The 17690-nt window shown below is 39.2% G+C and overlaps 1 protein-coding gene across 2 annotated transcripts; it reads right to left on the bottom strand.

Annotated features, from left to right (window-relative positions):
• Positions 1 to 5725: 5725 nt before the first annotated feature.
• Positions 5726 to 6861, bottom strand: Olfr974 (olfactory receptor 974). 2 transcript variants are annotated; one of them, XM_017313396.1, is made up of 2 exons: positions 6839 to 6861; positions 5726 to 6659 (listed from the first exon to the last, which is right to left on the bottom strand). In XM_017313396.1, exon 2 carries the CDS (start codon positions 6656 to 6658, stop codon positions 5726 to 5728), a length of 933 nt encoding a protein of 310 aa, XP_017168885.1. In that variant the 5' UTR covers position 6659; positions 6839 to 6861. The 2 variants fall into 2 exon arrangements, with proteins under 2 accessions (XP_017168885.1, NP_667318.1); NM_147107.1 differs by lacking the exon at positions 6839 to 6861 and having other exon boundaries at positions 5726 to 6658.
• Positions 6862 to 17690: the final 10829 nt, after the last annotated feature.

Here is a 17690-nt window from a genome sequence, read left to right as displayed (position 1 = left end):
GCTCTCTCTCTCTCTCTCTCATATATGTATATGTATCATACATTCCTAAATATAATCTTTTGAATTAGTATAATGTTAGCTGTATGTTTGTTTTTAGACTGACATTTTGTTAATGAACAACTAATTGGCACATCCTTTACTGAGGAAGATGTTCACTTGAGGTGTCCTCTTCAATTTTTTTTCATGTTTTTTTAAAAATTGGATATTTTCTTTATTTACATTTCAAATGTTATCCCTTTTCCAAGTTTCCTTCTCAGAACCCCCTACCCCATACCCCTCTCTCTGCTTCTATGAGGGTACACCTCCATCCATCCACCCACCCACCCACCCACCCACTCCCACCTCCCCTTCCTGGCATCCCTCTACACTGGGCCTTAGAACTTTCCCAGGGCCAAGATCCTCTCCTCCTACTGATGCCTGACAAGGCCATCCCTGCTACATATGTGGCTAGAGCCATGGGTCCCTCCATGTGTACTCTTTGGTTGATCTATATATGTGTGAGGCAAGCCTGGTATACAAAGAGAGTTCATGGACAGCCAGAGCTACACAGAGAAACCCTGTTTTAAAAAAAACAAACACACACACACACCAAGAAACCTTATATATTTAATTATTAAAATAAAAACAGTAAGAGCTGTGACATAAGCACTCAGTGTAACTGATTCTGCTCTTCAGTGGTCCCTTGTATTATGCTTCCCTTTCTGCTTGCTGGTGTTATCTGTGAAGAGTATTTAAATGTTGTGCCATATAGTCTGTATAGAATTTATATTCAGTAGAAAAAATATCTCAGGTATTTAATTGTACAATAACAAAAAATAATAATAATAATAAGAGTATACATGACCTTATTAATAATTTGTTGAGAACATAAGTTGATAAAGGTGATATAGAATATTTCAGCAGTATCTAATAAAATCACCTACAGTTACTTTAAAATTATTTTACATTTACTTATTGAGCGTACGTATGTGTATTGTGTGTATTGTGTGTGTGTGTGTGTGTGTGGTGTATGTGTGTGTTCTTGAATATGTTCTTGAATATGTGTGGATATGTGTGTGTTCTTGAATATGTGTGGATATGTGTGTTCTTGAATATGTTCTTGAATATGTGTGGAGGTCAGAGGATGCCTTGAATGATCTGGTCCTGTCTTCCCACCATATGGACTCTGGCTATTGACCTCAGGTTGTTAGTCTTAGAGATAGATGTCCTTGCCTACTGAGCTGTCTCTCCAGCTCTGATGGTTACTTTTTGATGTAGAAGTCCATTGATTAGTCTTATCCAGGAATTATTGCTTAAACAATATGATAATGCACAAACACAGCTTCCTTATGTGGGTTTTTGCGTAGTAAGACATTTGAAATGCTTATGTATAATGTATAAATGCTTAGATATAAGACAAGGAGGGGTCATGGAGAGCAGAAAATTCCTGGCAAAATATACATTGTTTGAATTTCTGAAGAGAGGCCTCATTCTTGAAGGTGAAGCTTCACTTAGAGTGGAGATTCAGGGTATGCAAGATCCCAAGAGACACCAGAGACAGTGGCTAGTGTGCAGGTGAGTCAGCAAGAGATAAGCTGTGTGCACCTGTGCTTTATGGAGCCCAGAAGATCATGTGTGAGACCAATACCTAGGCTTTGGGCTACAAGATTTAATTTACATTGCTGGGTTTTGGTTTTGTTGGAATTGATTGCAATGGTGCACTGACTGTTTTCATTTGGAATAAGATGGTATCGGAGTTGTCTTTGATTTTATAGGAGCCCAAGTGTGTGTGTGTGTGTGTGTGTGTGTGTGTGTGTGTGTGAGAGAGAGAGAGAGAGAGAGAGAGAGACTTTTATTTCTTTGTGAGTTTCACATCATGCACTCCAGTCCCACCCATCTCCCCATCCTCTTATATTGCCCTTGCAGTCTTTCCCTCCCCCCAATAAGACACACACACAGGCAAACAAACAAACAAACAACAACAACAACAAAACCAAAGCATAGAAAATGTCTTATCATGGAAGCTGTAGTGTGTCACGGTGTGTCCCGCAGTGTATCTCTCTGTTCATACGTCTTCACTTGCAGATGTTCATTGCAATGACCCAGTGGTCTGCTTCAAGACTTTTGACTTTTGTGACACCATCAATATAGGATCCTCATTGAATCTCCTCCTAGTTATTTGTTGTTTCCCTGTGTCATGAAGATCCTGCAGCTTTGGAATAGCAGGACTGGCCCATTCTCATGTCCCAATCATTTACAGATAATATAGATTTTGGAGTTTGTCAATTCCCAGCACTGGATCTGGGCTTCGGTTTTAGCTGAGCTGGTCAGGTTGCCAGCTCTCCCTTATCTGCATCACCTGGGCAAGCTTTCCAGCACTGCTCTGGCTAGGCCACCATCGGCAGGAGGTAGGGGCAGCTCTCTGCACTCATACTCTCAGGACCTGCTCACATGCACTCACGCTTCCAGAGCCTGTTCCACTGAGCTGCCCAGTCAAGATTCAGGGCTCACTCTCCCAAGTACTACAGCCTGTGAGCACTGGGACAGCTCTCTAGTTCTCACATCCTTAGGGCTAGCTCACCTACACCTTTGCTATCAGGGTTAGCTATACTCTATTGCCTAGGCCAGGATCAGGGCCCACTCTTCCTAGTACTACAGCCAGTGAAGTGACAGGGATAGCTCTCTTGCTCTCATAATTCCAGGGTAAGCTCCCAGCTGTTACAGGAGGTGAGGTGGAGGGCATTACTCCCATACCTATGCCACATCACTCCAGACGAGTGGCAGGGCCACTTACCACTGCTATCATCATTGCTACCATGTCTGTCTTGCCTGCAGCCTCTCTACCAGGGCCAGATCAGTAGTGTGCTGCTCAGAAGAAATGCAGGGTCCAATTTCCCAAGTAGGTGAGGACAGGGCCAGCTCATTTACTCTCATGACCTCAGAGCCAGTGATTAGGGGCAAGAGGTGAGGGGCATCACTGCCAGCCACCACATCACTTCACAGCAGATGAGTGGCAGAGCCAGTTCTCCAGTGCTCTTACCCTTGGGGCTGGCTCACCTTTGCATGCTATACCAGGGCCAGCCCTAATGTGTTGCCCAGGTGAAGTGCAAGGCCTGCTCTCAGCCATGGAATTGAACATGGTCCTCGGTGCCAGCTCAGGTTAGGACCTCACCATGGCCCCAGGTGGTGGAACTAGCCACTCCAAACAGGCTAGTCCTCTCTACCCTTGAGTCTTCAGTTCCATCTTTCTCCATAATGCTCAAGATGCTCCACTTTTCTTTCTCTCACATCTGACCACCACATATTGCATATTCCACTGCAAGTAGGTCACGCTCTTGGCAGGCCCCTAGATGACATAATCCATTCATACTGCATGGCATGTTATGGTGACAAGTGAGTGTCTATGGCCTGCCTGTGCCATGTTCTGGAGGGCAGGTCTGTGGGTGTCATGGCTATCTGCATGTGTCTGTCTGTTTTCCTCCTCTTGTGCTACACTGCTTGAATGTGACTTGATTTGGTATTTAAGAGTCCTAATTATAAGACATCTTTGGCTGTCAAGACAGGCATCAAGCTAGGATGAGCAAAGGACTGCCATCTGCTCTGTCCCTGACTGATATAAGGACACCACCACAAAGAAGACTTTGTATATATTTAGTAGAACCTTAGACATTTAATGTGTTTTGAAAAATGTAAGACTGTGGGTCTAGGGTTAGGAGAAGTAGAGAAGGGAATAGAGTTGTTCTTAGAGGAATGTCTGGGGAAGTGGTGGAGGAAGAATTAAGGTCCATATTATCCATGCTTATTGCTGCTCTCTCCATGATAGCCAGAAACTGGAAACAACGTAGATGTCCATCAACTTAGGAATGGTTAATGGAAACATGGTATATTTATATAGTGAAATATTATTTAGATTGTTAGAGGGAGAAGATATTTTTAGTTAAAAGACTTTGTAGGGTGACATAGTCAATTTGTGGTATTTAATAAGAAGTTATTAATCTTCATGTTACTAATTACTGAGTTACACATTTTCCCTTTTTTCTAATGTCCTCTTGTCATATAGTCTTGGGATAATGTTCAAGAAGCTACAGAAATCCATTTGGGTAATTATAAAAAACATTAAAAACAGAGTCCAAGAACATTCACTCTCAGAGGGATGCTGTATATGTGTCTAAGCATTTGGCTAAAAATGCTATTAACTTAAGTTTTGTTTATATTTTTATGTACAGAAATTTATTTATTTATTCATCTGTCAGCATTTGAGCAGCTTTATATTATTTATTATTCTAGGATGTGGGGTCAAAATGTAAAAGATGCATGCCCATGACTATCAGAGCTCCTACTTTCTAGACTGACAGACAGATATGCCCAACTCTTATCAGAATTAGTGTTAAATTAGCATTGAAGTGAGTGTCAGAAAGGGATATGCTGGGGAACTTCATTTATTTTGTTTCTAAGATCCTATAAACAAGAAGACTTCTTGTACACTGAAAGAAAGGAATAGAAAGGAACTGCATAGAAACTAGCCAGAGTTGATAGGGCTGTTTTGAAAAATATTGATGTGGATTTCCTAAATCCCAATATAATAACTCTCTTCTGATAGTTTTAGATATGGCACAAAAACAGGAGACAGCATATTATTTTGACCCCATGTCTTCCTGCTCTTTCCAACTCTAGATTTATCCCTTTGATTTTTATCTTATTGTTGATTCCAATCTCATTTCAGAGGAAAGACTCTATGTGAAACATGGAACTTATTTAGAGATACTATTAGTATCATGATTACAGTTGCTTTCTGTAGTTATTTATATTAATGCTAACTAGCAATTTTTTTCTGAAAAAAAAAATGGTCTTGATAATATGTGCTGCTGTACAAATGCTATCCCCTAAAGGGAAGTTTTTGATGAAGATCTGTCCATGGGTGTAGTTAACTGAATGTTAACTGAATGTGTCCTCACACAGGAAGACTTCTTAATTTTCAGTGTTATTAGAAATGGCCATTCTAACATTCTAGTTGCAAGGTTCAAAACATTGAATTGGTTTTCCATTATGATCCTTCTCTTGCAATCAAAGACATGAGTAGATCTATCTTCTTCAGAATATATCCAGAATTCTGTCTCCCCCCATTGCCTTTGAATTCTGTCTCTTCTGCTCATTTTCATATTCTTTTTCCTCAGTCTTCATGTTTACATATTTGTCATTTAAAATATGGCGGTAGGCCATTGAGATAGCTTAGAGGGTTAGGAAACTTGTCCCCAAGCCCAATGACCTTATCTCAAGAGCCCACATGGGAAAAAGGGAGAGACAACTCTTTCATCTTGTTCTCTGATACTCTGCCATGCCCTCTTCCACAAATTAATAAATGTAATTTTTAAATTTCATAAAATAGACATATCTTTTTACATAACTCTAAGTTTTTGTTTGTCTTATTTTTTCTTAATATTTGGTGAGTACACACACACACACACACACACACACACACACACACACAGACACACACATTTATTCAGATACATTTATATACCAGTGGGTAAGAAAGTAAGCTAGAGAGACTAGGGAAAATGAAAAGAACCACATTGGAAGTAGAAACACTTAAATGGGGAAATGAGGTTCACAAAAAAAAAAAAATAAATCTCACAGACATTTTATTTTGACATGACCCTTCAACTTGAAATAGTTATTCTTGCACTCAAGACAATTTAAGTGAATGTTTAGATTTGTAGCTTCAAGATGAGTTTTTCTACACAGACTAAGAGAACAGCCCACTATTCAGAGCCTTTTTAATGGCTTCTTTGACATCTTTGTTCCTAAGGCTATATATAAGGGGATTAAGCATGGGAATCACTGTGGTGTAAAAGACAGAAGCCACTTTCTCCTGGGTTGTGTTACCTGTAGATGGCTTAAAATACATGAAGATGATGGAGCCATAGAAGACTCCAACAGCTGCAAGATGGGAACTGCAGGTACTGAAGGCTTTAGACCTGCCATCAGCTGAGCGTATTCGCAGAATGCTTGCAAGGATGAAGGCGTAAGAGATGAAGATGGAAAACACACTTGCAAAAACATTAAATCCAACAAGTATCATCACCCAAAACTCCTTGGTATAGTCTCTAGAGCAAGCTATATTTATAAGAGGGAGGATGTCACAGAAGTAATGATGAATGACATTAGTTCCACAGAAGGAACGACTGGATATGTAGCTTGTATGAACTGTAGCCCCGAAGGCCCCCATAGCATACACAGCAGTGGACAGTAGCATGCAGACCCTGTGAGACATAGTGACATTATAGAGCAAGGGGTTGCAGATGGCAACGTAACGATCATATGCCATGGCTGTTAGCATGTAGGAGTCATCAATACCAAAGAAAGAGAACAGAAAGAGCTGGACCATGCATTCAGGAAAGGCTGTAAAATTCTTCTCTGATACAAAGTTCACCAACATCTTGGGGATTATAACGGAGGAGTAGCAGAGATCTATAAAGGACAAGTTACTGAGGAAATGATACATGGGCGTGTGAAGCTGAGAGCTAATTCTGATTAAAAAGACTAAGCCCAGGTTTCCTGCCATGGAGACCAAATAGATCAACAGAAACAGGGAGAAAAGTGGGATCTGGAGCCCTGGCTGGTCTGTTAACCCCTCAAGGACAAATAAGGATGCTTCAGAGTGATTTCCCGGGCTCATTCTTCTCCCAGATGTGATGAGTTGAGTGGTTCAATGGAGAGAGGCAAGTATTATCAGTTGGTAGTATTTAGCAGTTTGAAATTTGGCAAATGACTTAGGTTTCAATAGAGCCAAAATTCAACATACTAATAGTACTGCTTGAACACCAGCTATCATCAAGATTACATTCCATTTGGTTACATGTTGATTACATGCCTTGAGAAGTGAAACTCACTGGGTTTCTGTTTTACTATCCTCTTGTGGCATTGAAATGTGAGACTCATGTTGTCTCTGCAAATGAAGCTCCAGGAGCTCTGAGTCTTCCTGTAAGAGAAGAACAACTATTATTTAAGCACGTTGCAGGAGCACCTGCCCAGAGAGGTTCTTCCATTTAGTAGCTTCTGTCTGCACCAGCTGTCGTTTCTGATGATTTGGACCTTGAACTTCCCTTGAGTTTCCCCTCTACTTCCATCTCTGAGTCCCTGACACTGATCACAAGAGCTTTGTTTCTGTCTAAGCCTTCAGTCTCCCTTCCTGCATTTCTGGTCTTGAATTTGATTTCTCTTGCTGCTACCCATGAGTCACAGAGATGTGAGAAGAATAAAGCCCTTTTGGAAATGGTGGTTAGAAGGTGCTGAGTCGAGCCCTGTTGTTATGTGCTGAAGGAAAGTGGGAAAGGGAAAAGAAAACACCCAGAGGATAGGTGCTCCTGCAGGAGGCAGAGCGCTGAAGGTCCATGCATGGGGTGAAGGTTGCAGAGCCACACAGGAGAGAGCTGTCTGCTTTACAGTCAAGAAATTGGAGGACATTGGCTCTGCTTAAAGGTAACATTATTTTACCCACTTTACATGTGCTTATAGAGATTTCTTTTCCAAGTTTCCCAGTGAATGTTAAGGGCAGGTCTGATGTATTTGCCTATTTCATTTAACAACAAAAATAAATATTCCTACCCCACAACAGTTTCCTTCTCAGTCTGACCACAAAATGAATGGTAGCTTCTGCATTATCCTCATTATTTCTACTTCTTGAAAATTTCCTCTAATTTTGCTTTTCTTGTGATCTTGGGCAGCATTATAAAAGTCTTTTGGACACTTTACTAATACTAAAAGCACCTTGGCCTCATTTGTTTAAATAAGAGTACATTGATGTTAAATCACCATAAGGTGGGGAGGGGGGGAAATGGCAGTAGACAACACACATGGACATTTACATGCTGAGGTTAACCTGTGGTGAAAGTCCCTTGTGTTTTACAATAGAAACTTGTTCTAGGACAGTGGTGACCCACCAAAGTATGTAAACATCTTCAGTTTCAGAAAGTTATATGAAACGAAAGACTTTCTCTTTGAAATGAATAAGTAAAATCATGAGAAAACAGATCTCTGGTTACAAAGACTGAGATAAAATATAACTGAATTACTAAGACTAGGTTTGGACCAGTGAAATACTGTAGAAATGACGGCCAATGGGAAATAATACTAAGCAATTAGGTGAATAGCCTTATTCTCTAAAACTTCTTAAGTACTGATCTCTGGCAAAGAAAGCTAACTAATGTTTTAGAGATTTTCTTTTTCTCTTTTGGAAGTATTCCTATTTTTACATTCTCATACCCACCCTATTATCACAAAATAGTTTGAATTTCCTCAAGCAACTTAAAAAATTTCAGCCACCAGGTAACTTGTGATTTCAAGAAATTTCTTTTGTTTTGACTCTTCCATACTTCAAGTCTACCTTGAACAGTATAGAATAGTAACAACTATTCTATATTGTCTTGTGTTACCATATTTTGATGATGTTGCTGGTAATAGACTCAAGATTTAAAGTCACAAGGAAATGGATCCAGTTTCAGCCCTGGTCACCTCCCCTCCCTGTAGTACTGAAGATGTCACTTCTCTTGTGTAAACCTACAGAGAAAAGTTATTTGTGCAACTTGTAGCTTTTGCAATGTTCCACTCATTTGTTCACCCAAGACAACTGAGAGGCTTTCTACACTTCAGAATTACAATATTAAATGAAACACAGCCCTGCTCTCAAAAAAGCAAGCAAATAAAAGTCCTAAATTTTATTCTAGCTGTGCTGAGCTGCTGTGGGAGTAGTTGGCTATGGTAGTGCATTTCACTTTCTGTTACATTTTCACAATGATCTCTTAGGGCTCTGCTTATTCTGTCAAGAGCAGACATTGTGGCGTCGTCACAGAGAAGTATGTCCAGGGACTCACATGGAGGTACTGTTGTGTAGATACATGTGGCTGGGCACACTACTAATGTAGAGATAGTAAACCAGAAAAAGAGTGAGGTTCATTTGATAAGGATGCTATCTATGGCTCGTGAGCCCTTGAGAAGTCCAACAGGAAGGCAGAGTTAGGAGGTAATTTTTTTCTTTGCACCCAGTTTGATGCCAACTACTGGATTGAATGGACATGTTGAGTAGGAAACTGTATATGAGTTTAGAACTTAGGAATGGTATTTGCCTGGAATGTGGTCTTCTGAGTCATCAGAACAGATTGAGTGCTAAGATACTAGATAGAGATATTACAACAGTGTTAGGAAGACATTAAACTATGAATAACATTTTGGTAGTGGTTTCCACTGTCATTACCAGGAGTTCTGCTGGACATTAAGCCTGCTTCAAGCCTCTTCTCTCTTTTCTTCTAATTGTTTTATATATTACGCTCTTAAATTGCTCCTCATTGCTCTATGTCTAGAGCAATAGTCTGGGCATTTGTTGTAATGTGTGGTATAGCTGAGCAGGATTCCCTGTGCTGACATAGCTGAGGAGGATGCCCTGTGCTGACATAGCTGAGGAGGATGCCCTGTGCTGACATAGCTGAGGAGGATGCCCTGTGCTGACATAGCTGAGGAGAATGCCCTGTGCTGACATAGCTGAGGAGGATGCCCTGTGCTGACATAGCTGAGGAGGATGCCCTGTGCTGACATAGCTGAGGAGGATGCCCTGTGCTGACATAGCTGAGGAGGATGCCCTGTGCTGACATAGCTGAGCAGGATTCCCTGTGCTGACATAGCTGAGGAGGATGCCCTGTGCTGACATAGCTGAGGAGGATGCCCTGAGCTGACATATCTGAGGAGGATACCCTGTGCTGACATAGCTGAGGAGGATGCCCTGTGCTGACATAGCTGAAGAGGATACCCTGTGCTGACATAGTTGAGGAGGATGCCCTGTGCTGACATAGCTGAGGAGGATGCCCTGTGCTGACATATCTGAGGAGGATGCCCTGTGCTGACATATCTGAGGAGAATGCCCTGTGCTGACATAGCTGAGGAGGATGCCCTGTGCTGACATAGCTGAGGAGGATGCCCTGTGCTGACATAGCTGAGGAGGATGCCCTGTGCTGACATATCTGAGGAGGATACCCTGTGCTGACAATGATGTGCTCTTTTCCTGCTCTTTGGGCAGGGTCTTTCTATGTATTGACTTCCACACACACCGGGACTAGTCTCACAATATTCAAATAATGTATAAAATAGTCTTATATTTTCTTTGTCTTTGCTTTTATTGGTTTAACCATTTTTTCATTTTTGTATTTCCTTTCTTAATTTAAAGAGTAAGCATGAATGAATACTATATCCAAAATTTAATGCTTCTGTAAGTATTTAAAATATACTTTCTTGTAGACTGTGTCATGGACATAGATGATTTTAACATTTTCTTCCTGACAGGGTATTAGATACAAAGATAATTTGCATTTTTTAATATATTTGGAATATTGATAATGGTAATTCTGGGAAATGCAGATGTTTGAAGAAGGAGAGAGGAGGGTCAGCGTAACGGTCAAGGCTTAAAATGCTTTAGTAGTTTTACTTAAAATATCCATGATTTGATATAAGAACTACAATCAAGGGAGAAAGGTACAGTTAGGAAAATTCTGTGGAGTAAAGGGGTCTTAGACAATGTCAGGAATGCCATGCTCTTTTGTAAGATTGCTTTTAAGAAATCTGAATTCTTAATTGTAAGTAGAGAAAGGTGACCTTTCTGACCTTTAATAATAGTTCATTAAGTGTGCTAAGAGCTAGTAATATTTGCGATAGTTTAAAGACTGACTAAGTTCTTCTCTGGAAATATAGAATATGTAAGTTAATGTCAATTTCTGTTTAGTTAAAGGGATCCAGTACCTGACAAAGCACTGCAATATGTGTGCTAGTGCACCCCAAGAACATGCTGTAAACATCACTGCTGATAATAAATATTAACTCAAATGTGGCTGTGATGGGGAAGAAAGCAAAGGATTAGGACAGATTCAGAGCCCATGGGAGCAGTGCTCTGTATGCACTCTACTTTCTGCTCTCTGTCTTGAAGCATGTGTGCCGCCTCCTCCACTGGACATAAACAATAGTTTCATCAGAATAGATATCAAGAATGCCTAAGCATCTTTCAAAGCTAAATTTTAACTACAGTATCTTATCAAAACTATGACTCACCTGAATATTATCAGCAGGGAAGGTGTAGCTGGTCATATATGATTTTAATTTTAGTCTCATGGAGTGTATGCATGCAAACACACACACAATTACCAAATAACTTGGTGATCAAATACTGGTTCCAATGTCTTCCAGATCCTGAAACACATAGTGGAGTAGACTTGGCATAAAATTTCATGGATTTGGCTTAAGAATAAGAGGACTTAACTAAGTAGAGTGAGAAGAGCAATCCTATAGCATACTGATCTTCTCTTATTGTGAGAAAAATCTTATCCAGATCTATTTGGACCAGAGAAGATAACTGTGAACCACTGTTCTCCTTAGGGGCTTGTCATGCCAGGAGTTGGACTCTAAAGGGAAAATAATTACCAAATCTATACCTGCTAGCAATATAGAAACAGCCGTACTCATAATCCCTCAGGAGCCTAAAACAAAGAAACTCCCTCCCCCCCATGAGTGTTGGAGATATTAATAATGAGTTAATAATAAATACCAAGTGTTTGTCAATATTTAATGATGTATATTCATTGAGCATAATATTGAGTAAAATGTAACCAATTTCTTTCAAGTATGTCATGTATTTTGAACACATTCATTGCCTCCAATATGAATAAAAAACTTTTCAAACCTTTTGGATGATCAAGTTGCTTTACCAAAACCAACATTAAGCATCTGTTCTTAGTTTTCTAAGTTTCCTACATTTCAGCCCACTTTGCTACTTCCAAATTTTATTTTCAGTCAACTTGGTGCTTTGAAATATATATGATGAGAAAGAAAATGTGGCGTACTTACTTTCTATGACTAAATGATATATCCTGGGATTTAAATCATTTACTCAAATGTATGCCTATGGAAAGAATACATGGACATGTGGCTTTCAGTTCAGACCTAAACGTGAACTTCTGAGCTGTTCCTTGCCAATCTTCTGAACCATTTGAGTTTCTTGTTCATTTCTTAATTAAAAGTTTTTCATTTCTTTTCTTTTTAAAATTTCTTTATTTACATTTCAAATGTTTTCCCCTTTCCAGGTCTCCCCTTCAGAAACACCCTATCCCATGGCTCCTAACCCTGCCTCTATGAGGGTGCTTTCCTACCAACTGACCCACACCCATCTTCACTCCCTAGCATTCCACTACACTGGGGCATGGACACCCTCAGGCCCAAGGGCCTCTTCTCCCACTGATGTCCAACAAGGACATTATCTGCCACATATTCAGCCAGAGCCATGGGTCCGTCAATGTGTATTCTTTGGTTGGTGGGCCAGTCCCCAGGAGCTCCTGGTGGTCTGGCTGGATGACACTATTGCTCTGTCCATGGGTCTTAAAACTCCCCAGCTCCTTTAATCCCTTCTCCAACTCCTCCATCCAGGACCTTGTGCTCAGTCCAATGGTTGGCTGTGAGCATCTGCCTCTGCATTTGTCAGGTTTTGGCAGAGCCTCTCAGGAAAGAGTCATATCAGGCTTATGTCAGCAAGCACTTCCTGGCATCCACAATAGAATCTGGGTTTGGTTGCTGTATGTGGGATGGATCCCAGGTGAGGCAGTCTTTGGAAGGCCTTTGCCTCAGTCTCTGCTCCAAACATTGTCTCCATACTTCCTCCTGTATTTGTTTCCTCTTCTAAGAAGCACTGAATCATCCACATTTTGGTCTTCCTTCTTGGGCTCCATATGGTCTATGAATTGAATCTTGGGCATTCTGAACTTATGGGCTAATATCCACTTATCAGTGAGTACGTATGGTGTGTGTTCATTTGTGACTGAGTTTCCTCTGTCAGGATATTTTCAAGTTCCATCCATTTGCCTGTGAATTTCTTGAAGTCATTGTTTTTAATAACTGAGTAGCATTCCAGTGTGTAAATGTACCACACATTCTGTATCCATTCCTCTGGTGAGGGACATCTGGGTTCTTTCCAGCTTCTGGCTATTATAAATATAGCTTCTATGAGCATAGTGGACCATATGTCCTTATTACATGCTGGAACATCTTCTAGGTATATGCCCAGGAGTTGTATAGCTGGTTCCTCAGGTAAGTAGTATGTCCAGTTTCCTGAGGAATCTCCAGACAGATTTCCAGAGGGTTGTATGAGCTTGCAATCCCACACAGTGGAGGAGTGTTCCTCTTTCTCCACATCCTTGCCAGCATCTGCTGTCACCTGAGTTTCTGATGTTAGCCATTCTGACTGGTATGAGGTGGAATTTCAGGGTTGTTTTGATTTGCATTTCCTTGATGACTAAGGATGTTGAACATTTTTTTAGGTGCTTCTCAGCCATTCGAGTTTTCTCAGGTTAGAATTCTTCGTGTAGATCTGTTCCCCATTTTTAATAGGGTTATTTGGTTCTCTGTAGTCTAACATCTTGAGCTCTTCGTATATGTTGGATATTAGCTCTATGTCAGATGTAGGATTGGTAAAGATCTTTTCCAACCTGTTGGTTGCCGTTTTGTCCTATTGACAGTGTCTTTTGCCTTACAGAAGCTTTGCAATTTTATGAGGTCCCATTTGTTGATTCTTGATCTTAGAGCATAAGCCATTGGTGTTCTGTTCAGGAACTTTTTGCCTGTGCCCATGTGTTTGAGAATTTCCCCCACATTCTTTCTATTAGATTCAGCATATCTGGTTTTATATGGAGGTCCTTGACACACTTGGACTTGAGCTTTGTGCAAGGAGATAAGAATGGATCAATTTGTATTCTTCTACATGCTGACCTCCAGTTGAACCAGCACCATTTGTTGAAAATGCTTTCTTTTTTTTCCACTGGGTGGTTTTAGCTCTTTTGTCAAAGATCAAGTGACCATAGGTATGTAGGTTCATTTCTGGCTCTTCAATTTTATTCCATGGATCTACCTGCCTGTCCCTGTACCTATAACATGCAATTTTTTATCACTATTGCTATGTAGTATAGCTTGAGGTCAGGGATGGTGATTCCCCCAGAAGTTCTTTTATTGTTGAGAATAGTTTTTGCTATCCTGTTATTTTGTTGTTGTTGTTGTTGTTGTTGTTGTTGTTGTTCCAAATGAATTTGAGAATTGCTCTTCCTAAATGAACAATTGAGTTAGAATTTTAATGGGGATTGCATTGACTTTGTAGACTGCTTTTGTCAAGATGGCCATTTTTACTATATTAATCCTGCCAATCCACAAGCATAAGAAATCTTTCTTTCTTCTGAGGTATTCTTTGATTTCTTTCTTCACAGACTTGAAGTTTCTGTCATACAGATCTTTCACTTGTTTGGTTAGAGTCACACCAAGATATTTTATATTGTTTGTGATTATTGTGAAGGGTATCATTTTCTTAATTTCTCAGCCCATTTAGAGGAAGGGTACTGGTTTGTTTGAGTGGAATTTATATTTGGTCAATTTGCTGAAGTTGTTTATCAGCTGTAGGAGTTCTCTGGTGGAATTTTGGGGTCACTTAAGTTTACTCTCATATCGTCTATAAACAGTGCTATTTTGACTTCTTCCTTTCCAATTTTTATCCCGTTGACCTCCTTTTATTGCTAATTGCTCTAGCTAGAACTTCAAGTACTATATTGAATACATAGGGAGAGAGAAGTCAGTCTTGTCTAGTTCCTGATTTTAGTGGGATTGCTTCAAATTTCTCTCCATTTAGTTTGATGTTGACTACTGGTTTGCTTTATATTGCTTTTACTACGTTTAGGTATGGGCTTTGAATTCCTGGTCTTTCCGATACTTTTAACATGAAGAGATGTTGAATTTTGTTAAATGCTTTTTCAGCATCTAGTGAAATGATCATGTAGGGTTTTTTTTTTGTTTTTTGTTTTTTTGTTTTTTGTTTTTGTTTTTTGTTTTTTTTTTTGCTCTGAGTTTGTTTATGTAGTAGATTGATTTGATGGATTTCAATATATTGAACCTCTTGCATCCCTGGGATGAAGCCTACTTGATCGTGCTGAATGATGATCATTTTGATGTGATTTGTTCTTGGATTTGGTTTGCAAGAATTTTACTGAGTAGTTTTGTATTGATATTCATTAGGAAAATTGGTCTGAAGTTCTTTTTCTTTGTTGTGTCTTGGTGTGGTTTTAGTATTAGCATAACTGTAGCTTCACAGAATGAATTTGGTAGTGTTCCTTCTGTTTCAATTTTGTGGAATAGTTTGAAGAGTATTGGTATTAGATTTTCTTTGAAGGTCTGATAGAATTCTGCACAAAACCCATCTGGACCAGGACTTTTTTGGGGTTAGCAGACTTTTAATGACTGCTTTTATTTCTTTTGGGGTTATGGAACTAAGTGTTTATATGGTTTATCTGATCCCCCTTTATCTTTGGTATTTGATATTTGTCTTAAAAATTGTCCATTTCATCCAGATTTTCCAATTTTGTTGAGTATAGGCTTTTGTAGTAGGATCTGATGACTTTTTCTGAATTTCCTCAGTTTCTGTTGTTATATCTCCCTTTTCACTTACAATTGCTTTCATTGTGTCCCATAAATTTTGGTAGGATGTGTCTTCATTTTCATTAAATTCTAAAAACTCTTTAATTTCTTTCTTTATTTCTTCCCTGAGCAAGTTATCATTGAGTAGAGCATTGTTCATCTTCCATGTGTATGCATGCTTTCCATTTTTTTGTTGGTGTTTAAGACCAGCCTTAGTCCATAGTGATATGATAGGTTGCATGGGATTAGTTCAATCTTCTTATATCTGTTGAAGTTTCTTTTGTGACCAATTATATAGTCAATTTTGGAGAAGGTGCTGAAAAGAATGTATGTTTTTTTTGTTTTAGAATGAAATGTTCTATAGCTATCTGTAAAATCCATTTGGTCCATAACTTCTCTTAATTTCAATGTGTCTCTGTTTAGTTTGTGTTTCCATGATCTATCCATTGATGACAGTGGTGTGTTGAATTCTCCCACTATTATTGTGTGATGTGCAATGTGTGCTTTAAACTTTAGTCAATTTTCTTTTAAGAATATGGGCACCCTTGCATTTGGAGCACAGATGTTCAGAACTGAGAGTTCTTGTTAGATTTTTTTCTTTGATGAGTATGAAGTGTCTTTTCTTATCCTTTTATATAACTTTTGGTTGAAAGTCAATTTTATATGATATTAAAATGACTACTCCAGTTTGTTTCTTGGGGCACATGCTTTGAAATTTGTTTTCTAGCCTTTTACTCAGAGGTTATGTCTGTCTTTGACAATGAGGTGTGTTTCTCGTATGAAGCAAAATGCTGGGTCCTGTTTATTTATCCAGTCTGTTATTCTATGTCTTTTTATTGGGGAATTGAGTCCATTGATGTTAAGAGACATTAAGCAATAGTGATTTTTGCTTCCTGTTATTTCTGATGTTATTTTTATGTTTGTGTGGCTATCTTTGTTTGGGCTTGTTGAAAGAAGATTACTTTCTTGCTTTTCCTAGGGTGTAGTGTCCCTCCTTGTGTTAGTGTTTTCCATCTTATTCTTTGTTGGGCTATATTTGTGGAAAGATATTATATAAATTAGGTTTTGTCATGGAATATCTTGGTTTCTGCATCTATGGTAATTGAGAATTTTGTTGGGTCTAGCAGTCTGGGCTGGCATTTGTGTTCTCTTAGGGTCTATATGACATCTACCCAGGATATTCAAGCTTTGGTGGAATCTGGTGAGAAGTCTGCTGTAATTCTGATAGATTTGCCTTTATATTACTTGACCTTTTTCCCTTACTGCTTTTAAGATTCTTTCTTTGTTCTGTGCATTTGGTGTTTTGACTATTATGTTGGAAGTGGAATCTATCTACCTTTCTTTCTTTCTTTCTTTCTTTCTTTCTTTCTTTCTTTCTTTCTTTCTTTCTTTCTTTCTTCTGAGACAGGGTTTCTCTGTGTAGCTTGGCTACCCTGGAACTCACTCTGTAGACCAGGATGGCCTCAAACTCAGAAATCTGTCTGTCTCTGCCTCCCAAGTGCTGGGATTAAAGGCATGCACGACTACTGCATGGCTAGGAATTTCTTTTCTTGTCCAATCTATTTGAACTTCTGTAGGCTTCTTGTATGTTTATAGGCATTTCTTTCTTTAGGCTAGGGAAGTTTACTTCTATAATTTTTTGAAGATATTTACTGGACCTTTAATTTGGGAATCTTCACTTCCTTCTATACCTATTATCCTCAGGTTTGGTCTTCCCATTGTGTCCTGGATTTCCTGGATGTTTTGGGTTAGGGTCTTTTTGCATTTTGTTTTCTTTCTTTCTTTCTTTCTTTCTTTCTTTCTTTCTTTCTTTCTTTCTTTCTTTCTTTCTTTCTTTCTTTCTCTCTCTCTCTCCCTTCCTTTCTTTCTTTCTTTCTTTCTTTCTTTCTTTCTTTCTTTCTTTCTTTCTTTCTTTCTTTCTTTCCTTTCTTTCCTTTCTTTCTCTTTCTTTTTCTTTCTTTCTTTCTTTCTTTCTTTCTTTCTTTCTTTCTTTCTTTCTTTCTTTCTGGGGACTAATATCCACTTATTAGTGAATACATACCATGCATGTCCATTTGGATCTGAGTTACCTCACTTAGGATGATATTTTCTAGTTCCAAACCATACAGAATACACGAGATATAGTCCACAGAATTCAAAAGGCCCAACAAGCTGAAGTGCTGAAGTGAGGATGCCTCAGTCCCACTTGGGAGAGAGAAGAAAGCAATTACAAGTGGTGAGGGAGGGAGGGA

Source organism: Mus musculus, chromosome 9 (assembly GCF_000001635.26).
Source record: "Mus musculus strain C57BL/6J chromosome 9, GRCm38.p6 C57BL/6J".
NCBI classification, from domain to species: domain Eukaryota; kingdom Metazoa; phylum Chordata; class Mammalia; order Rodentia; family Muridae; genus Mus; species Mus musculus.
This window is presented reverse-complemented; position numbering and strand designations above follow the sequence as displayed.

Coding starts and splice junctions, on each gene's coding strand:
- Olfr974 (XM_017313396.1), bottom strand. CDS start 6,658: ATGAGCCCGGGAAATCACTCTGAAGCATCCTTATTTGTCCTTGAGGGG.